Below are 23,300 nucleotides of genomic sequence, written 5' to 3' on the forward strand. Positions count from 1 at the left end.
GGGATTTACACGGAAACGAAAGGCGCTATTCACAAAATTCTTGCACACTGAGTGCTACAAGGCTCTCATGAACACATTGATGTAAGTTTTTTTGTCCCTAGTGTAAAAAATCTGGACAATAGAGCGAGTTAAAAACAAGTGACATTTCTGATTTTGCAGTCACAGCGCTGCCACGTTTATAATGGGAGTCAATGGGGCAGTGCGCCTGTCCTCTCCTTACTTTCAGGCTTCTCATTCAAAAACTGTAAATCCTATCACTCAGGGAGACACATTGTGTGAATCAAGACAAGTGTGACTACTACTTTTGAGAAAATTATGTGTGTAGAGTGAAATTTGTGGCTGAAAACACAGTTTAAATGAGAAAGTTAGAGCTTTTTTTTTTTCAGGCTGCCTACACTCTAAATTCTTGAGCTCCACTGGTGTGTAACGCCATAGACACCCATTATAAAGTCTGAATTTCTCCAGATGTGCTCATGGTGTTTGATCTGTGACTGATCAAACAGTATAGAACCCAGCAAAAAAGTTGAATGCCAGATCCACACAGGAGAAGTTTGTCTACATTTTAAAGTTTGAATTGTCTCTAGGTGAAAGCATGCCAGAGCAGCGGATGTTTGAAAAACATTGTGCGATTTTTTTTTTTTTTTTTTCAATTAATTCCATAGAAAATGAATGGGAAATGTTGTGATTTTTTTGCTACTACGTCACGAAAAAAAATCATAGAATGCTGAACAAAGTAATAGCATAGCAAGTCCGATCAAGCCGCACGTTTTGATGTATTGTTTGTCTGTGTGCGATGTACGGCTATTGGGTTATTCGAAATCGAAATTTGTACGAAGGATGAAAAACGGAAGAACAAGAGTTTGCTGTGTTTTGCTCCCTATATGGGAGTCAATAGTTTGCAATGCATAGCACTGCATCACTAATAATAAACTCTTGTGCACGCAGTTCCCAGGATTAAATGTATTTTCCACAGACCATTTATTTATTCACTTTACTCAAATACAAAGTAAAACGGCAGTAAATCATCTTTCTTTTCTTGCGTATTGCATCATGAGGCGTTCCTGGCTTGTAAATCTTATTTTCGGTGCATGACACATTCACGCAGCTGAGCATGCTATGAATTAACAACGACAACGGTCTGCAGTGGGGCTACACAATTAAACACTCAGCGAACATTTCTCCATTTGTGTATGCAAATACACTCCAACCACTCAGTTTGGTTTAATTTACAACCAACGGTGTCTTTTGATGCCAGCACGTAATTGAACGAGAGAAGACTGGTTTACTGGAGACAAAATAAGCGTCATCTCTGCTTCTGTTCCCTCCGATGTCGCCTCCGACAACCCCGACACGCTACTGCCTCCGCCGAGTGCGTGCGCACGCACCGCATGTTGGGGCCGCGGATGAGTTACTCTCCCTTGATCAACGAAGTCGGCGGGGAATTTGTGGTTATTATCGGTACAAACAGCGCGAATCACAACTTAAATGAGTGTGGTTCAGTTTGACATTATTGTCAGTCCGTTAGATAAACATTTAATTTTATTAAAATCGAAAATTAATATTTAGAGCCTGTGGGCTACAAAAATAATAGTCATTAAAGTAGCCGGCTGGACTTAATTGTGTAGTCGACTGTATGGCCGGCAGCCGGTGCTTGTGGAAAGCCCTGTCGAATCAGCTCTGCGCATGCGCCGTGCGGCACAAAAAAATGGCAGCCACCATGAAGGAAGGAGATCCGGAGTTTTCAAACATTTGCTTAAGTGTGAAATCGCAAAATGGTATTCTAGCGAACAACAAAATAGTAAAGATTCAGAAAAACAAATCATTCAGTGATCATTTTAATAGTGTAATTTGATCCGAACTAGGCCTAATGGTCGATTTAGAACTACACAAAGTCCGTGTGTCGGACATTTTAAGTACCTTTGTAAAAGTTTTGCAAATGTTGCAGTCAGCATTTAAAATGCTAACTTAAAGTTTTTGTACAAGTTTCAGTTGATTTAAACTGTCATTTTATTAAATGTGTCTGCTTTTGTAATAAAGTACTGAAAAAAAAGCAAACACAGCATTGCGATTTCTTACCCATCCATTAAAAAAAAAAATCCCTCCCTCCCTACTGAAAATTTTTTTGCTCACCCGGTGGACAGGAAACGGATTTTTTTTTAAGGATGGCCTCAGTGCCTGACCTTACTAATGTTCTTGTGTACAAATACCCACAACCACACTCCAAAATCTAGTGCATCATATGACGACTGCAGTTGAACGCAGAATTTCTGTGAAACATTATTTTTCCGACTGAACAATAAATCTGATCATTAGAAACGCCGCTGTCAGACAGTCCTAATCTCACACTGTGAATAATACAATTTTGCCCACAAGAGCTTTCTTCCTGTAATAATATTTTGAAAGCTAAAACTCTGTGTACTCTGTGCTAGACGCTGAAAGGAGTTACGTGCTTGATTCACTGATAACACTGATAGTTTAAACCCTCATATTTTGTTGATTACTTAGCCATGATGTCCTCTTGACTTTAAATGTTATAATGTTATATCATTTCTTAGGAGAGCTCATCACGAGTGTTTAGTATTACAAACCTCAAATAAAAGGACATTCATGTCTATGCTTGTGCCCTTCTGATGGTTGGTATACGTTAGTGTACAGAGGTGCAAATGTTTGAGGACTTTGTTTCATATGTACAAAACATGGTATATTTTAACACTTTAGCATTATTCTTCTCAGGGCAAAATAGTATTTGTAAAGTTGAAATGATCCCTGAGTGTCTTTTTACATTAATTTCAGTAACGTAACCTTTTTTTTTTTTTAACTATTCTTCTGTGGTTATAAATAAATAAATGAATGAATGGATGATCCTTTTTTGGCTCAAACAGTACTGAGGGATGAGAATTTTGTCAGTTGCTCTTAGACTCTGTGTTCAGATGTCTTGCATTGACTCGCCTCATTTTAAGGTGTGACTGTTACCACAGTGAACTGTTGCAAATGATCATAAATTCAGTACACTTTCACGCTCGCTGACCAACCCCAGTCTCATTTCCTATTTCTGGTGCATTCCTTAGATGTTTTTTTTTTTAGGTGGAATGAGAGTCAAGATTTGTTCTTTGACTGTTAGATTTTTCTATAAGTACCGGTACAAACTATATGTAAAGGAAGATGTTCAATTAAAAATGTATCCAGGTGAAATCCTGAACTCATAGTAAACATTAGAATAAAGTGTTTTCTGTTGTATAATAAATAACCCTGAATGACACATGAATTACTGAATCCTTTTTCTGTTTGTTTGTTTTTTAAAGCTACTGGGGGTGGCCTTCCTGGGAATTGGACTATGGGCATGGAATGAGAAGGTGAGAAAGTGTCAAAAATGCATTCACCACAGTTCTATTAAATAAAATATGTTGAAAAGTGTTCAACTTCCAAGATGAAAGTAGTGATGAGAACTAATGAATTGGATCTAAGTCACTAATCAGTGAAATTGCAGTGTACCTTCAGGTACTGCATAGAAACTGATTAAGCATCCATTATTAGAAGACCACAGGTTCGACACAGTTTTCCATAGCCAGGCGTTGGAGAGAGCTGGCTGTAAATGGCCATGTTTCTCAGTGTGAACAGTAGGAAGAATAGTCCTCCTTTCTCTTCTGTCAGCTCATGTGTACAGATACAGCTATTCAGCATCCCTGTGAAATTTTGTTTGACAAAGGCCTTGATTAGTGTGATTTGGCACTGACTAAATTGGAAGAAAATTGGGTTAAAAAAACTGCATTGAGTAACATGTATTCTTATTATTGTTCTATTTTTCTTCTATTTTTTTTTTTATACAGCTAATTCTTAATGTATATCTTAATTTCACCCAGCAGGGGTGTCAAACACATCTCAGTTTAAAGTGAGTATCTTTCTATAACAGTGTGTTCAATCAGATGCACCTCGTTGAGTAAGGTCCCTGGTCGGGGTACACCGTGAGCAGGTCACCAATCTATCACAGGGCTTAGCCACTTGACCTAATCCACATGTCTTTGGACTGTGGGAGGAAACCCACGAGAGAACATTCAAACTCCACACAGTACTAACCACTGCATCACCATGCCACCCCCTGCTCAAACATATACCACTTAATTCAGTCCAAAGCATCTAAAGTCCATCCATCCATCTTCTACCGCTTATCCAGGTCATGGGGGTAGCAGCCTAAGCAGAGCAACCCAGACTTCCCTCTCCCTGGCCACCTTCACCAGCTCTTCCGGGGGAATACCGAGGCGTTCCCAGGCCAGCCAAGAGATGTAATCTTTCCAGTGTGTCCTGGGTCTGCCCCGGGGTCTCCTCCTGGTGGGGCATGCCCAGAAAACCTCCCTTGGGAGGCGTCCAGGGGGCATCCTAACAAGGTGCCCAAACCACCTCAACTGACTCCTTTCGATGTGGAGGAGCAGCAGTTCTACTCAGAGTCTCTCCCGAATGACCAAGCTTCTCACCCTGTCTCTAAGGGAGAGCCCAGCCACCCTGTGGAGAAAACTCATTTCTACCGCTTATATCCATGATCTCATTCTACCCATAGCTTGTGACCATAAGTGAGAGTGGGAACGTAGATGGACCAGTAAATTGAGAGCTTTGCCTTTTGGCTCTGTTGAATTTTATTGTTGTGGATGTTCTTGTTGACTTCCTGTTGTGGGTGGAGTTACACACCGGTGTGCAATTTTCAATAAATGGCCAGGTCGCTCTGGGGAGAGTTGTTCATGCAGGCCAAATGTGATTGAAGGCTGTATGTTGATTTTCCTCCGTCTGTTACTGGCATTTCCAGCCCTTTAGAGATGGCAGCTCCAACAGGCTCAGCTCTGTCTTTACCCCAATAGACCGGTTTAGCGTCCGCATCACTGCTGATGCTGCCTCGATCCTTCTGTCCAACTCCCGCTCCCCCTTACCCTCACTCGTGAACAAAACCATGAGATACTTAAACTCCTCCACTTTAGATAGCAACTCCCCCCTGACCTGGAGTAGGCACTCCACGTGTTTCCGGCTGAGCGCCATGGCCACGAACTTGGAGATGCTGATCCCCATCCCAGCCGCTTCACACTCTGCTGCAGATCGTCCCAGTGCATGCTGTAAGTCACGGATTGATGAAGCCAACAGGACCACATCATCCGCAGAGAGATGTGATCCTGATGCCACCAAACCAGACATCCTCTGCCTCTTGGCTGCACCTAGAAATTCTGTCCATAAAAGTTATGAACAGAACCGGTGACAAAGGACAGCCTTGGCAGAGTCCAACATGCACCGGGAACGAGTCCGACTTACTGCCGGCAATGCGAACCAAACTCCTGCTCCGGTCATACAGGGACCGAATGGCCTGCAGTAGTGGGCCCTGAACCCCATACTCCCGAAGCACCCCCCACAGGGCACCACGAGGGACATGGTCGTAAGCCTTCTCCAGGTCCACAAAACACATGTGGACCGATTGGGCAAACTCCCATGCACCCTCCAGTACCCTTGCAAGGGTAAAGGGCTGGTCTAGTGTTCCACGACCAGGATGAAAACCGCATTGTTCCTCCTGAATCCGAGGTTCGACTATCGACCGGAATTTCCTCTCCTGCACCCCAGCATAGGCTTTCCCAGGGAGGGTGAGAAGTGTGATCCCCCTATAGTTGGAACACACTCTCCGGTCCCCCTTTTTAAAAAGGGGGACCACCACTCCAGTCTGCCAGTCCAGAGGCACTGCCCCCGACCTCCACGCAATGTTGAAAAGACATGTCAGCCAAGACAGCCCAACAACATCCAGTGCCTTCAGGAACTCGGGACAATCTCATCTACCCCTGGAGCCTGGCCACCGAGGGGCTTTTTAACCACCTCGGCAACCTCAGCCCCTGTGATAGGCGAGTCCTCCCAAGCACCCTCAGACTCTGCGTCCTCCTTGGACAACATGAAGGTGGGATTGAGGAGATCCTCAAAGTATTCCTTCCACCGTTGGATGATGTCCCCAGTTGAGGTCAACAGCACTCCATCTTCGCTGTAAACAGTAGGGACAGAGCACTGTTTTCCGTTCCTGAGCTGCCAGACGGTTTGCCAGAATCTCTTCGAGGCCGACCGAAAGTCACTTTCCATGGCATCTCCGAACTCCTCCCACACCCGAGTTTTTGCTTCAGTGACTGCCAGAGCTGCATTCCGCTTGGCCCGTTGGTATCTGTCAGCTGCCTCTGGAGACCCACAGGCTAACAAAGCCTGATAGGACTCCTTCAGCTTGACGGCTCCCCTCACCACAGGTGTCCACCAGCGGGTTCGGGGATTACCGCCAGAACAGGCACCAACAACCTTGCAGCCACAGCTCTGCACAGCCACCTCAGCAATGGAGGTGCGGAACATGGTCCACTCAGACTCAATGGCCCCATCCTCCCCCGGTATGCAGTTGAAGCTCTGCTGGATGTGACAGTTGAAGATCCGAGAGACAGGAGCCTCCGCCAGATGTTCCCAACATACCCTCCCTACTCGTTTGGGCCTGCCCAGTCTGTCCGGCCTCCTCCCCCACCATCTGATCCAGCTCACCACCAGGTAGTGATCAGTTGATAGCTCTGCTCCTCTCTTCACCTGAGTGTCCAAGACATACATTCGTAGATCAGGTGAAACAACTACAAAGTCAATCATCGATCTGCAGCCTAGGGTGTCCTCGTGCCACGTGGACTTATTGACACCCTTATGCTCAAACATGGTGTTCGTTATGGCCAAACCGTGCATGGCACAAAAGTCCAACAACTGAACACCATTCAGGTTCAGATCAGGCAGGCCATTCCTCCCAATCACACCCCTCCAGGTCTCACGGTCATTGCCCACGTGAGCATTGAAGTCCCCTCGTAAAACAATGGCGTCCCCTCGTGGTGCACTGTCTAGCACCCCAGTCAAGGACTCCAAGAAGGCCGGGTACTCCGAACTACCATTTGGCGCATAAGCACATAATGATAGTCAGTGACCGTTCCCCAACCCGAAGGCACAGAGAAATGACCCTCTCATTCACTGGGGAGAACTCCGATGTTAGCGCACCAAACTGGGGGGCTACCAATAGCATCACCCCTGCCCGGCGCCACTCACCCTTGGCAACTCCAGCATAGAAGAGAGTCCAACCCCTCTCCAGGAAATTGGTTCCAGAGCCCAAGCTATGCATTGAGGTGAGCCCAACTATATCTAGTCTGTACCGCTCAACCTCACGCACAAGCTCAGGCTCCTTTCCCACCAGAGAGGTGACATTCCATGTCCCAAAAGCCAGTTTTGTCAGCTGGGGATCAGTACGCCAGGGCCTCTGCCTTTGGCTGCCATCCGATCCACAGTGCACCAGACCCTTACGGCACCTCTTGCGGGTGGTGGATCCACAGGAGAGTGGTTCCGTGTTGCTCATTTGGACTGGGCCTGGCCAGGCCCCACGGATATAGGCCTGGCCACCAGGCATTCGCCGACAAGTCCTCCCCCAGGCCTGGCTCCAGAGTGGGGCCCCGGTATCCCTGGTCCAGGCGAGGGTACTCTGATACCTGTTTTTTCTTTCATAAGGGTCCTTTTTGAACCACTCTTCATCTGATCTCTCGTCTAGGACCTGTTTGCCTTGGGAGACCCTACCAGGGGCAGTTGCCCCAACAACATAGCTCCTAGAATCCCTGAGGCACTCAAACCCCTCCACCACGTTAAGGTGGCGATTCAAGGAGGGGAGCATCTAAAGTATTTCTAGCAATATATTATTTGGGTAATTTGATTGTCCTCCGTTATCTTGTCTGTATTCTGTCTTAGTTTCAAATGCATTGCCTTGCATGTTTACAGGTTAGTACACAGTGTAGCCTGGGGAGGATGTAACTGTAAAGATAAGCATGGCAGGCACTGAAGGCACGGAGGACACCGCCTTGAAATGTAATGAACAGTGTTCATGTACAAGAAGCAGATATTTTGGTTGGTTAGTTTGGATTGGCTTGCTCTCAGCAGAGATGTTTGTGTTTTTGAAACCACCAGAGACAGAATCAAAGCCCAATCAATAGCACACTAAAGGTTTTTTGTTTGTTTGTTTGTTTTAAATTCACGAAGAATAATATACAGAACATTTTTTTCTATTTTATTAAATTTATTAAAGCCAAAATGTTGTTCTCTATGCTGTACACTGGGGATCTCGCATAAATATCCATCTGTTACAGGTCAGTTGAACTCCCACTCTTTTTCCTCTGTTCACACTTGGTATTAACATCTGTCTCAAGTGAAGAGCACTAGGCTCAGGTGCAGGGATGTTTGGCACGTTTCAATACTGCTCCATCAAGAAATGCTGTATAACCCTTTTTTTATTTCAACACAAGTTGCAGTGTAGTCTTGATGTTGGACTTGAAAATATATAGAGATTGGAAGGGGCGTATTTATAGGTCAGCAGTATATGCTGCCAGATGTTACTGTTTAAAAAATATATAAAGCTGTTAAGTCACATTTTTTTAATTCCCTGAACGCTGAAAGCACAGGCCTACACCCGTACACTCCCCTACACAATAATGTGTGTCTGCAAGTTTTACTTTCTCTTATTGCTTTCCTGTTTTTTGGTTAAGAGCTATTCCTCAGTGGTGGTGGTGTTGAAAGCACATGAAGCGTGATTAATCGAGCAAAAGTTCCACAAAATGCAGTGCAACCTTCCATTGATTGTATGTGTAGCTTTTATTGACCAGATGGTTAGTAAAATTGCACAACAGTTTAATTAGGAAATTTTGCACAACAGCTAAATATCTATATAGCCTGTGCTTGTTTTGAACTGATAGTGTTTTGGCACTTTCTGCTAAAAATTTTGCCAAGAAATGTGAAACTGAGGACACATACATACGGGACACATGAACATACCAGATGTGAACCTCCTCAGCTGTGCACTTCTGATCTGATCCTGAGCTTAATACTACATCTGAATATAGCTGAACTCTGTCTGTCTCTCAGGGCGTGCTGTCAAACATCTCCTCCATCACTGATCTGGGTGGGTTCGATCCTGTCTGGCTGTTTCTGGTGGTGGGTGGTGTAATGTTTATCTTGGGTTTTGCTGGTTGCATTGGAGCTCTAAGAGAGAACACCCTCCTCCTCAAGTTTGTAAGTCTATGTTGTCCGTAGTATCCTTTTTAAAATCAGTGTAACACAAAAAAACTTTATTCAAACAGAGTAAACTCCAGAATTACTGGCACCCCTAAAGTTATTATTGTATTGCCCTCAGTCTCCGGAACCTCTGTTGTTGTCTTTAATGATGTTCTTTTTCTGATATAAAATCTGTCTTCCACCATAATACATTACATTAATGGTATTTTAGCAGACACTCTTATAACAGAGCGATGTACAACATACCCAGAGTAGCCTGGGGGTTAAGTGCCTTCAAGGGCACTTCAGCTGTTCCTGCTGGTCCAGGAAATTAAACCAGTGGCCTTTTGGTCCCAAAGCTGCTTCTCTAACCATTAGGCCATGGCCTCCCCCCGAGTCTGTTGTTAGAAGGGGTCCTCACTCTTATCCAGAGCATCGTACAACAAGGGGGTACATGAGACAGTGTTCCTGGAGCAGAGAGGGTTAAAGGGCCCAACAGTGACCACTTAAACCCATGATCTTCAGATCAGTAATCCAGAGCCTTCACCGTTGAGCCACCACTGCCCCTAGTTAGCCCACAATAGGCTTACTAGTGCTGAATACAAAATAAGTAAGCATCACCTCCAAGTGTCATTGGAAATACTTCTGAAAACATGTGTTGTGTGCAGATGAGACCAAAATATTTGGTTGTGCACACCATTGTTATAATTTGCAATAGTAACTGTGCACAGGGAGAAGTAGCCGATCCTGACTTTAAAACTTGGCAGTGGATTTTTGATGCATTATGCTTTTTGTGGGGCTTTTGGGAAGATTCATGGCATCATGAATCGGATGATATTTCAGCCCAACATTGAGCTGCATCTGCCAGAATATTCAGACTTGGCCATACATAGTACTGTACTGTCAGTCAGATACAGTAGCAACTCCAAACATGTACCCGAATCAGCAGAGCAATGGTTGTGGAGAGTCAACATCATTGTTTTGCAACAGACATCTCAGTCTCCAGATCTGAACACTGATTCAGGCCACAGTTCATGTGCACACACCAAAGATTATATAAAGATATTTGAAATGTTCTGTATGCAAAAGTGTACAAGATCCTTCCATTAAAGTGTCTAACTTTGTAAGATGATGCAATTATTAAAATAACTTCATACAGCATTCTTATATGATGGGTTCCCTTTTAAGTCTGGTTCCTCTCGAGGTTTCTTCCTCATATCGTCTGAGGGAGTTTTTTCTTGACGCAGTTGCCACAGGTTTGCTCATCGGGGATAAATTAGGGATAAAATTAGCTCCTGTTTAAAGTCTTTAATTTTCTGTAAAGCTGCTTTGCGCAGTGTCCGTTGTTAAAAGTGCTTTACAAATAAACTTGACTTCTACTGAAATATGATCATATGACTCTTACAGCTATAGTAAGTTTGTGTTTGTGAGCTTTTTTTTTTTAAAGGGTGCCAATAATTCTGTAAATATTCCAATTATGCAGCAATCTTCTATATCATGTAGCAATTTTTCATCTGTTATTTTAGTGTCACAAAATTATTTTAAACAGTACGTCTTGAACTTTATTATTATTATTATTATTATTATTATTATATCTCATGTGTTCTTGCTTCTTGGCCCACTCTAGTTTGCTGTGTTCCTGGGGATTATATTCTTCCTGGAACTGACAGCTGGGGTTCTTGCCTTTGTCTTTAAGGACTGGATCAAAGACCAGCTCAACTTCTTCATAAATAACAACATCAGAGCCTACAGAGATGATATTGACCTACAAAATCTTATCGACTTTACTCAGGAATATGTAAGTGAGAAAGTAGGAAAGTGTGTGGTGTGTTCATGACACAGTAAACGTTTGTTTTTTGGTTTTTTTTAAAGGAAAAAGAAAGATAAGAAAAAAATAATCATGAAACAGAAGAGCAAAATAGTGAATGTTGCTTGATGAGGGAGGAGATGACAACGAGAGTGAGGGGAAAAAGAGATGAAGATTAGGACACGAATTACAGACACCATGATTGCTGCATCTCTGTTCTTAAAGGCGGTGCATGGAGCCAGTTACCATAGCAGTCTGCTCTACATCCTGCTGACTCTAATAGGCAGAATTCCCACAGTGCACCTCTTGTTTATTTTCTGTATCTCGTATATTTATTTAGCTGACAGGATCGCTGTGTTCATCACAGCAGGCTGCTGAATCTTGTCTGTTTCACAGAATTGAAACTTGAACAGATATTCTTGGTGGACAAGCCACCTTAGAAAAATGCTGTCGGTCAGTAATAATTTGGCGAATGTAGTACTTGTACAGTGGATTTCTGTGCATTTTGAATGCCACATAACTACATCGTGTCTAGTTTGTACCACTTGCATACAGTACCATAACTAAAGTGTAAAACAAACATGTTTCAGCATGTGAACAAAGTTCACAACACAACTTCTCAGCTCCATTTTAGGTCCTGGGCATCTGACTGCAGTTGCCAGGTCCGCTCAGGACAAATCACTTTCAATACTGGAGTTCAGTCGAGTCTGACCCTGTCACAGAGATGACTCTGTATTAGCATAAGCTAACATAGCAATTGATTTAGGTGACATCCTTAAGAACTGTATAACAGAATACTACAGATAAACTGACAGTGAATCCATTAGACTGACAATGGGGGGAAAATTGTTTCTTTACTGGTATGACGCCTTATATGTGGGTTTGGTTTTTTTTGTTGTTTTTTTCTGATTGCTTCCATTCTTGCTGATTAATTACTGCATCAGATTGTAGGATTTTACACAATTTTGTAAAAGTTCAAAGTGTTGAGAGAAGAAAATGGTGGCAGCACTGAGACAGAAAATATATGCACCAATTAATTTCCACATCTGAAAAGATCCATTGCAGTTGATGAAGCAGAGCTCATGAAGATGTTAACCTAGTCATAGAATTGATCGTTAATCAAATATCTCCAGCAGCACTATCAGAAACTATGCAATAATGGCTGATTGAGGCGTGTACCACCACAGGGAACCTGATTGTGAGTGCAAGGCAATATATTTCATAAACACTTGACCACCGGACAATGAAATTTGTATCTTTATTTACGTAAGATAGATGGGTTTTTATCCAGTGCTTATTTTTAATTTGCATCTTAAAGAATGTGAGATTATTTACTAGCACATTTTACAGATAATATTCATGACTGTTTCATATCAAACTAGTTAAAACAGTTTTATTAGTCCACTAGCTTGTTGGACAGTTGATAGGTTGTGTCATGTAAGAGCGGTAGACGGATGTACATGCAGGAAGAGTTTTATTGAAAGCATGCTAGCAAACAGATCCAAAACGTAGACAAAGGCAGAGTCGAAAAACAGGCAGTGGTCGAGTGAAGTACAGATAGGATATCAGAATACTTGCAGTCCAAAAACACAAACAGGGTCAAAACCAGAAAAGTGATACAAAATACAAGGCTTTTGCAAAGTTTGTGTGTTACTGAGAGTCATTATATGTATGCGCTGTGATTAAGCTCTAATCAGGAACAGGTGCATGGTAATTAGTTCTAATGGCATGCGTGCGCTTTGTAGTTTGTAGCTGCACACAATGTGTCTGGATATGTGAGATGTAACCAGACAAATGTTTGACACATAAAATTTTGATATTCGATCGTAACTATGTAGTAATGATGTAAAGTGAAAGCACAGAGTCACTGCTGTCCACCAGGCACCCAGCAGAGTCACACCATAATAAATGTCGTGGTGTTGTTTCTGGCTCATGGCATGTGGTGTCAAAGAAAGGAATAAATCTGTATCGTAACTGTGATGCCTATCTCATTATTGGTATCACCGCCACAAGACAATGCAGAAATTTACTGACGCAAAGTACACTACACTATAGAATTCGATGGTTCATGTGATATGGTATTATTCTATTCAGGTTGATTTTGTGCCCTTGTAGATATTTTACTCATACACTCATCAGAAGCTCCGCTTTTAAGCAGTGACGAAATGTGTGTATTAACACATTTTATTCCCAGCTTTTAATTAAGAATTTTTTCAGTCTTCTAAACTTCTAAGGTTATTTTAAGAGTGATTTATCTGGAGCTTCCTATAGAGGGATCCCGCATGATGTCACCGTGCCACGAGATTTCGGTAGTCGCCATATTGGAAGACCAAGTACACATCAATGCAAGTACATACATACATAAAACAAACTACACCTGAAATGTAGCCAGGGCCGGTTCTGCTCTAATCTGGACCCGGGTGCAACATCGCGCAAACCCCCCCCCCCCCCCCCCCCCAAAAAAAAACACACCAGTCTAAATCAGGACAACCAGTGTTCAAACTACGGGGGTACTCGGGGGATCCGAGATCCCCTGAAACATGATTTGGGAAATGTTGGGGGGTCTCTAAAATATTGGCAAAATGATGTTTATTGACATAGCAATCGTGTGTAACGGGAAGCATTTGCGTATCCGAAGTGTTGTGTTTACATCAAAGATAAAATAAACCGATATGACAACGGCTGCTGCTGCCAGGTTGGTTGTTGAGTAGCCTGACTGTTTTTTTTTTTTTTTTCTTGCGTGTGGTATCATTGTTGACGCGAGGTTGTTTTTTGAACATGCCAATGCGGACACGATTTCCCCTGATGACTTATGACTTCAGACGCGATGCGTGTGTGGAGGTGTGGAGTCCGCGTGATATGTGCGTAAGATAGGCTTCCACGCTCCGAGACAAGCGCAAGCACCCCCCCCCAGGGAAAAAAAGGGACCCCCCCGAAAATATCAGCATAGTTCGAACACTGAGGACAACCATCACATAACTATAAACATTTTAGATCAACTATTTTAACTAAATGGGCTATAATAAATAAGCCTGCAGGCAGCCACGGCGGGCTGCCTCAGAAAAGTAACCGTTTGTCTTACCTTAAAACTCGTTTTGCATTTTCTGCCTCCTTTTTTGTATTTTCGACCCTGCGTTTATTTTCTTTCCTTTTCTGAAAACCCGATTTGTGTCCAGACATTTTGTTCTGCTACCAACGAACTAACTCGTCAGGTCTCGTCTCTCGAGCCCGCGATGAAGGGCAACAATTGATACATTTTTACAAACAGCCAATAAGGAGGTTGCAACGTTCAGGCTCTCCTTTGCTCACAGACACTCAGTAATGCACTTATTCTCTGTCTCCTGGCAGAAAGCTCCTTAGTTTGCTCCCCTTGTGTCTCCATCACAGCTGGTATTCTGTAGAAAGACTTCTTTTCACCTTTCCCATCAGCTTTGTTGGAACACCCTAACACAGCACAAAAGTTTACCATTGTAGGTTTATGATGAATCAAGTGCCTCGTGGGTTTAAATTCCGCGCGCTGCCGTTATTTCCCCCTAATCACGAGTTTGGTCTTCCAATATGGCGCAGGGTCTGTTTACTTCCGGTTTCCGGTGACGTCAGTGGGAAGGGTCTATACACCAGTCTAGATACAGTGGAAATAAGACCAGAAAGAATATATGATATGATCTCCTGTGTGCAGTGGGAATGTTGTGGGGCTTTTGGAGCTGATGACTGGAATCTCAACATCTACTTCAACTGCACAGACACCAACCCCAGCCGAGAGAAGTGTGGCGTTCCCTTCTCCTGCTGTACCAAGGACCCAGCAGTAAGAGAGAACTGATTGAGGGGAAATATAGATAAAACGGTTATCAGTAAGGGCATCATTTAAAAGGTTGCATTTGATTTGCTTTTAATAATAGTTCTATAATGAAAGCATGATCATTTTTCCATGTCTATAACAGGACTGACATTTTACAGTTACTTTTACTCTTTAAGCTAGTGCAGCTGCTTATATCTAGGTCCCTCATGTCACATGACAGTTGGAAACCAGGCAGTGTGAAGACTCTCATGTGCTTCCTGAGAGATATGTTAATCTAGTCACTACATATTTTTTTAACGCTGTATCACAGGGCAACATAACACAGAAGAAAGCTCTAACTGCCTTCTTCCGCATACACGATTGGTGAGTGTCACTCTGATTGACAGGAGTGAGAGTAATCCATCCCTCCCACCCAGAGAACAGAGCCAGAAGCATGTTCTCTCTATTAGACTCCCAGCTGTGGTTGGCTGCAGCATCATTGGGATTTAAACTCATGATCTCTTGAGTTAGGATGAATTCTTTTCTGCTGTGCTGCTCAGCAGCCCATTGCAGTGTTTTATTAGAACAAGCTGGCTATAGTTAAGTCAGGTTTTGACATGACAAGTACCTGGATGACGAGTTCTCAAATACACTAGCAGACAGAGTCTGATCTTACTGATCTTATACAGCACGAACCTGTAAGTTCCCCATAATTATTTTCATTTGAAGAAGTTTTGTCTTCAAAAAGTTATGTTAATCCTTCATCTAGGCTGAAAAGCTGAGCTTAGACTAAGGTTACTGCTGGAGAGGACATGTAGAGCTGACTATCTTCAGCATAGCATTGATAACCTGTGAGAAGGTATAACCTTCCAGAGTATGTGAAGTGTACGGTGAAAAAAGGAGAGGGCCAAGCCTAGATCCTTGAGGTACACCAGACATCACTTGATATGGCTTGGACTGTTCCCCTCCCCTACAGAACTCAGTGGTGGGACTTGAATCTCCAAGTGCTGCTCCTGTGATGCTGAGAGTGAACAGAACAATCAGGAGAATCTGATGGTTGGCAGTGTCACATTTACAATAAATAATAATTTAAAAAAAACCACCTCAATAAACAACTGAGTTAGAGGAGGCCATTTAAAATAAAGCGCATTAATTATATGTCATGAGCTATCAACCTTTTATTATTTAATAAGCTGTAACTCATCATCTGAAGCCATAGAACATTTTGGCTGAATGGTTTTTCCTTCCTGTGTGTAATTAAATCACTTCGGCAGTCAAGCCTAGTAGATACAGTCTGCGTGGCATTTACAGTGTAACTTCTAGTTAAATAGGAACATGACGGGAAAACAAAACTAGGACTTGCCTCATCTGCAATTAATTCCAGTAAATACAGAAGATAAGAGTGTAGTGTTTCCAAAAAACATATCCAGCTTAACCAGTCAACATGTACCACAACACTGCTTTCTTTGACTGTTATAAAGAACAATTGCTGCTGCTGTTAGAAGAACTATTAATTATACTGCACTTCCTGTTCTTTAGGAGGATGTAATCAACACACAGTGTGGATATGATGTCCGGGCTAAATCGGTACGCTGACCTATTCTTTTCCTTTTCAGTCCATTCCTCAAACATCATGTTCAGGAAAATGAAGTCATAGAAAGCATTTCTACTATATTACAATATCCTGATTGAACAGATATTTCTCACGCTTATTTTCATCTAGTGTAGGGGCACTGTATGCAAAAATAACAATTACTCACCCATGGAAAATTTTTAGAAATACCCCTGATTAAAGGTGTTTTTTTTTTTGCCTCCTATCTGTTTTTATTATTTATCAGTTACGGGAAAAAAAACCCAATGCTGAAACTGAAAGTGTGATACAAACATAGTGTAAGTAAATAATTAGATATTATACAATGAGCATGAGGAGCCCTCTGCAGGTCATTCATTATATGGCTTGCAAACTAAACAAAATAAAATAACACTGTACTGCATTTTTTTTTTAAACCATACTATGAACATAATTAAAGAGAGTCAACAATTCTAAGAGAAATCTGACAGCGTAATATGTAATAAATATAATCTTCTTTAAGATTGCTGTGTTATTTGTTTCTGTAGGACGCTGAGCAAAAGACCTACATATATGTGAAGGGCTGCGTGCCTCAGTTTGAAAAGTGGTTACAGGATAACCTGACAGTAGTAGCAGGCATCTTTATAGGAATTGCACTGCTACAGGTAAAGTTCATTAAACGCTTCTGTTTGTATTAATACTTTTCACCTTCTCTACTCTTACTTCTTACAAATAGAAATACCTTAATTGTCATTGTATAAATACAAGATGATCGTAAGGTGATTCAGTGCACTGTTCCCCATCAAGCTATGTTATATACACTATATAGCCAAAAGTATGTGGATACCTGGCCTTCACACTCGTATCGTATGTGGTTCTTCCCCAAACTGTTGCCACAAAGTTGGAAGAACACAGTTGTTTAGAATGTCTTTGTATGCTGTAGCATTAAGATTTTCCTTCACTGGAAAGAAGAGGCCCAAACCTGTTCATGATATGACAGTGCCCCTGTGCACAAAACAAAGAGGTCCATAAGGACGTGATGTACCATGGTTGGAGTGGAAAATCTCAAGTGTCCTGCACAGAGTCCCACTGAACACCTTTGGAATGAATTGGAACGTAGACTAAATGCTAGGCCTCCTCACCTGACATCAGTGCATGACATCACAAATGCTCTTGTAGCTGAATGGACAAATCCCGACAGCTGCACTCCAAAGTTTAGTGGAAAGTCTTCCCAGAAGAGTGGAGGTTATTATAACGGCAAAGGCAGGCTAAATCTGAAACAGGATATGTCTGAAGGTTCTAAGTCATCCAGGTCATCGTAAACCGTAGGTGCTAAAGAAACTGAATACACATCCACACCAAGACTCAGCTGACTTCAATGACTCACATGACGCCAGAGAGAGCCAATGAGCCACAGATCACCCTAACGATTCTGTAGGCCAGGCTTTCTCAACCGGGGTGCCGTCTGGCTTCGTTAGGGGTGCCGTCAAAAAATTACATATTCTAACATTGAAATAAATAAAATTAATTAAAATTCCAAAAAACGATAGTTACACTAATGCAGCTCATCGACGCCTCATGCATCATCAAAATTTGTCTCACGGCCCCCTTTCCCAGGTCACAACGTCTCTGCCGGGGTCAGCGTTACTGCGTGTATTTTATATGGGGGTGCCTTAAGAATTTGCATACTTCTGAAGGGTGCCGTGACTGAAAAAAGATTGAGAAACGCTGCTCTAGGCTGCTAACACCATTCACACCCTGCCTCCAGTGACCCTAACAACCTACAGGATGGCTGAGAGGGTCGACGACCCATGTAACCTCAACGACTCTCCTTAGGGTTGCTTTTGGTCCACTAGAGGATAAATACCTGGAACTCCCCACTAGTCAGAACTGAAGAAGCCTTAGCCCATGTTTACATTAGACCGTATCAGCGGATCATCAGATTAACGTTTTTAAAACGATTAGTGTGCACACAGCAACACCAATACACAATTTGCGTGCACACAGCAATACCAATACACGGATACGCTCGGCTCTGCAGGCATCCTGCGCTCCAAATCACTCTGCCCTGAACAGCGAGTGCCCTCTGGAGGGTGCGCACTCCGGCCCTGCGCAGCTCACAGAGCGCGCGAGTGAAGTGAACAAGCTGTGATTCGGGACTGAGCCGCTGTGTGTGTGATCCCAGCGCATATCACTTACCACTTGCAAGTGGAAGGATGGCAAGCCTAAAGACAATCATAACTACACAATGGGCAGTATTTGCATCAGTATTTGCAGTATTTTCATACTTTTATACTCTTTAATGAAAGGTGATACAAGGCGGAAGTCCGCGCCATTTTTCAGCAGTCGTGTCACATGACCAACGCCAGCGAATCAGGAAGGTGGATGTCACAGTGACGTTGTCCAATGAGATGCCAGCTAGAGCTCAGCACAGCATATCCACGTATTCTGAATGTTTACACGGCACCGGAGCTGACACGATCTGGATTGAATACGTGGACGCTGGCGGATTCCCGTTTCCCGGCGTTTCCAGGCGGTTTAATGTAAACGGACAGTGCATCCGCGAAGAAAACGAGACACATACGGTCTAATGTAAACGTAGCCTTAAGGATGAGAAGTGAAACGTCTTCAAGAATTTCAAGCAAGTCCAGTTGCCTTCTGTAGCACCTACGGTGCTGAAACGGGATATTCAACAAGCACATATGGATGTAATGGTTAGGTGTACACATACTTTTGACCAAGCAGTGTACATTAAATAAGGAAATGTCTAAATGTATACTTTTAATGACAAATATTGTGCAAATATGTGTTGTGCAAATGTACAATGTACAGTATGTGAGTGCTTCATAGTAAAGTAGTGCAAATGGAAATCTTATCAGCATGGCATGGTGCTGTAGTCTGATCAGTGTGGCAGATTGAGCAACATTGTTCTGAAGTATATTTATTTACCTTTCTAATCGTTTCTAGTGTTAGTTATTTTCTGAATTGCCATATACAGTTGTGGTCAGAAATTTACATACAGTGACATGAATGTCATCTTGGATATGAATGTCATGGCAGTATTTGGGCTTTCAGTTGAATTTCTTTGAACTGTTCTTTTTCTGTGGCAGAATGTACAGCATACAGCTTTAAAAAAAAAAAAACACTAGAATTTGGTGCACCAGTTTCAATTTTCTTTGGGTTTTCTGAAATCAACACAGGGTCAAAAATTTACATACGCTCACTTAGATTATTAATTCAGAGGTGCTGAATCTTCCAAAATGTCTCTTATCTTCCCAAGGCCGAGGTCTCTTAACTTCCTGTTAGTGATCATGATTGACTACAGCTGATAGCTTCTCTGTGCCTTCATAAAAATGGTTTGTTTACAGCACTCATTGGTTTGACCAACACACAGTAAAATGGGGAAAGTCCAAGGAGCTCAGTGCTGATCTGAGAGAGAGGATCGCAGATATACACAACTTCCGGAATGTCTCTTGGAGCCATTTCTAAACAACTGCAAATTCCAAGATCAGTTCAAACAATTGTATCCAAGTTATTGTGCGGTGTACTCACTTTACCAAGCCATTTTGCTTCAAGAAAACCCAAACGGTCATCCTCAGCTGAAAGGAAATTGGTTTGGATGGTCAGGAACAACCTGGGAACCACCATGGCACAGCCCTGCCATGAACTGGAAGCTGATGGATCACTTTCTACAGTTCAGATCATCATGGACTAAGAGGCTGCTATCCAAGAAATAACCCCCTGCTCCAAAATTGACACCTTCAAGCTTAACTAAAGTTTGAAGCTGACCACCATGTACAGAGGGACACTACCAGCTGCTGGTGGTGGTAGGATCATGCTCTGAGGCTGTTTTGCTGCCAGTGGAACTGGTTCATTGTACAAAGTGGATGGAATAATGAAGAAGGAAGACTACCTCAGAATTCTTCAGCATAAGCCATTAGAAACTTGAACATGACTTGGGAGTTACAACAGGACAATGAACCCAAACACGCATCAGAGCTGGTTGTGGAGGATAAAGCAGGCTAACGTTAAGCTTAAAACAAGTCCTGACTTCAACCCTATTGAAAATATATGGACCGTGCTTATAAGTCAAGTCCATACCAAGAAAAAAAAATTTAATTGAACTCTACCGATTCTACCATGAAGAGTCGTGAAATATCCAACCAGAATTCTGCCAGAAGCTTGTTCATGGTAAACAAAAATGTTTGGTCAAGGTGAATCTTGCAAAGAGACATTTTACCCAAATATTGTGTGCTTTATGCATATTTTTGACCATGTATGTATAAATTTGACCCTGTGTTGATTTCAGAAAACCCCAAAAATGTAAACTTGTGCACCAAATTCTAGTGGTTTTTTAATTAAAGCTGTATACTGTACTTTCTGCCACAGAAAAATAACAGTTCAGAGAAATGACTGAAAGCCCAAATATTGCCATGACATTCATATCCAAGATGACATGTCACTGTATGTAAACTTCTGACCACAACTGTAGAATAATATGCAAAATGTGTTGTTTGGTATAGTGTTTATATAAGATAAGCTTGTGTAAATCTGGCTTCTGTTTGTTTGTCAGATTTTTGGAATATGCCTGGCCCAAAATCTAGTGAGTGATATTGAAGCTGTGCGGGCGAGCTGGTAGGTGAACCTGATCAAGCTAATAAAGTTTGAATTAGTGAAGCACTCTGTCTGCTTTGCTTATGCATGCTGCACCTGCAACACACTGCCCGCTGACCCTGTGCCCTCAGTAGGCGAGCAGGCCTATTTGGTTCGCTTCCCATTTGCATTCATACACATTCAGATTTGACATAAAGTGCAAGAAACAAAGATAATAGTGCTGGAGACTTTTCAGTATGTGGACAATATAATAATGCTAGAATAAACCTTCCTTTGCATTTTCTTTATATTACTACTCATAAATAATTAAGTACCTTTGTTTGGCTTTATATAAGCATAATTAGTCTGAGATGCAATGGTTATTTTGTTACGTTAATTACATTACATTACAGGCATTAAGCAGACGCTGTTATCTAGAGCGACATACAACATACCCAGAGCAGCCTGGGGACCAGTTGGGGGGTTAGGTGCCTTGCTCAAGGGCACTTCAGCCATTCCTGCTAGTCCAGGGAATCAAACCAGCAACCTTTTGGTCCCAAAGTGGCTTCTTTAACCATTAGGCCATAACTTATTTTTATGTAAGAGATTTTATAAATACTGCATTGCAGACACCATGAACTTTCTTATTATCGTCATACATTACAACACCTTTAACTATAACCAAGCTGATAAACTGTGCATCCCGATGGCCATCGCCACCACTCGTCTGTTTACATGTGAGAAAGTACCTCTGTGTGTGACACACTACCATGACCATTGCTGTGCCAACTCGCCTCACCAGTTCACTTCTCCTCATGCTTGCATCAGGGTACTGCTCACCTCCTTCACTGCCCACCGTCCTCTGTACATCTCCAGCAAGAAACCCTCAGTGTACTTTTCAGGGAGGCTCTCACCTGGTCGGTGTAAAAGTAGGCCACTTTGTCTCCCCCCATCCCAAGCAAGGTTCCTTTAGACAGGGATGACCCTGCAAGACTCTCCCTTCCCTACTCTCTTTCACAGTGGGAACATGTTCTTACCTCAGCAGTAATCAGCCTTCAGTCAGGCATAATTAGAAATCAAACCTTTTCAGGAATGTAAGGTTTGGTACATCATATAGTTATAAAAGTTTAACATGAGCAGATTCCAGTCAGTTTTATTTGTAGATCATTGTACAATCCGAATTCCAAAAAAGTTGGGATGCTGTGTAAACTGTAAATAAAAACAGAATGTGATAATTTGCAAATCATGGAAACCCTATATTTCATTGAAAATAGCACAAAGACAACATTATATGTTGAAACTGAGAGATTTTTTTTTTTAAAGATATGAGAGATTGACAAAGGAGACCCCAAACTGTTGAGCAACTGAGATTGTATATCAGGCAAGAATGGGACATTATTTCACTTTCGAAACTACAGCGATTGGTCTCCTCAGTTCCCAAACATTTACAGTGTTGTTAAAAGTAGAGGTGATGCAACACAGAAATAAACACGCCCCGTCCCAACTTTTCTGAAATGTGTTGCTGACATCAAATTCAAAATGAGCATATTCTCATCTCATTATCTGTAGCTGCTTTATCCTGTTCTACAGGGTCGCAGGCAAGCTGGAGCCTATCCCAGCTGACTACGGGCGAAAGGCGGGGTACACCCTGGACAAGTCGCCAGGTCATCACAGGGCTGACACATAGACACAGACAACCATTCACACTCACATTCACACCTACGGTCAATTTTAGAGTCACCAGTTAACCTAACCTGCATGTCTTTGGACTGTGGGGGAAACCGGAGCACCCGGAGGAAACCCACGCGGACACGAGGAGAACATGCAAACTCCATACAGAAAGGCCCTCGCCAGCCACGGGGCTCGAACCCGGACCTTCTTGCTGTGAGGCGACAGCGCTAACCACTACACCACCGTGCCGCCCAAAATAAGCATTTTTTTTTTTAAACAAAATTTCTCATTTTCAACGTTTTGAATTTTTGTCTTTGTGCTATTTTCAATGCAATGTAGGGTTTCCATGATTTGCAAATTATCACATTTTGTTTTTATTTACATTTTACACAGCGTCCCAACTTTTTTGCAGTTGGGGTTGTATATTCCTTATAACAGTGTAAACTTGTTTTCCCCCATACCTAAGAATGATGTGTAAATACTGTACAGGTTAATAGGCTTATTAACATCAGTACTTAAAGGTTTAATACAAGCTTAATGCAGCGCAGACCTTCTCAGTACAGATTTGTAATATAATTAAACTATTTAAATATGTACAATATTCTGCCTGTGTATTGAAGCAATAGAGCTTTTAATTTAAGTTGACATTATAGGACTATTGACTTGCTTTTTAGTTATTGAGATTTAAATGAAACCCCTTCAATAAAATGACCAATCAAACAGGCAAAGACTAACATAATAATACGGCAATAATGGTGGTTTATAACAAAATAAAAAATCAGACTCGCTGTGCTTCACAGACCCCAGTTTGGTGTATCCAGTGATCT

The 23,300-nt window shown here is 42.3% G+C and overlaps 1 protein-coding gene across 1 annotated transcript in view; it reads left to right on the forward strand.

Annotated features, from left to right (window-relative positions):
• tspan5a (tetraspanin 5a) overlaps positions 1-23,300 on the forward strand; it is a 56,009-nt gene that overhangs the window by 26,477 nt on the left and 6,232 nt on the right. Inside the window, exons 2-8 of the mRNA XM_060923958.1 lie at positions 3,303-3,353; positions 8,926-9,072; positions 10,682-10,852; positions 14,541-14,666; positions 16,179-16,226; positions 16,758-16,874; positions 20,783-20,844. Coding sequence (XP_060779941.1) covers positions 3,303-3,353; positions 8,926-9,072; positions 10,682-10,852; positions 14,541-14,666; positions 16,179-16,226; positions 16,758-16,874; positions 20,783-20,844 — 722 coding nt within the window. The remainder of the gene's footprint in view (positions 1-3,302; positions 3,354-8,925; positions 9,073-10,681; positions 10,853-14,540; positions 14,667-16,178; positions 16,227-16,757; positions 16,875-20,782; positions 20,845-23,300) is intronic.

Source organism: Neoarius graeffei, chromosome 1 (genome assembly GCF_027579695.1).
Source record: "Neoarius graeffei isolate fNeoGra1 chromosome 1, fNeoGra1.pri, whole genome shotgun sequence".
Taxonomy (NCBI): Eukaryota; Metazoa; Chordata; class Actinopteri; order Siluriformes; family Ariidae; genus Neoarius; species Neoarius graeffei.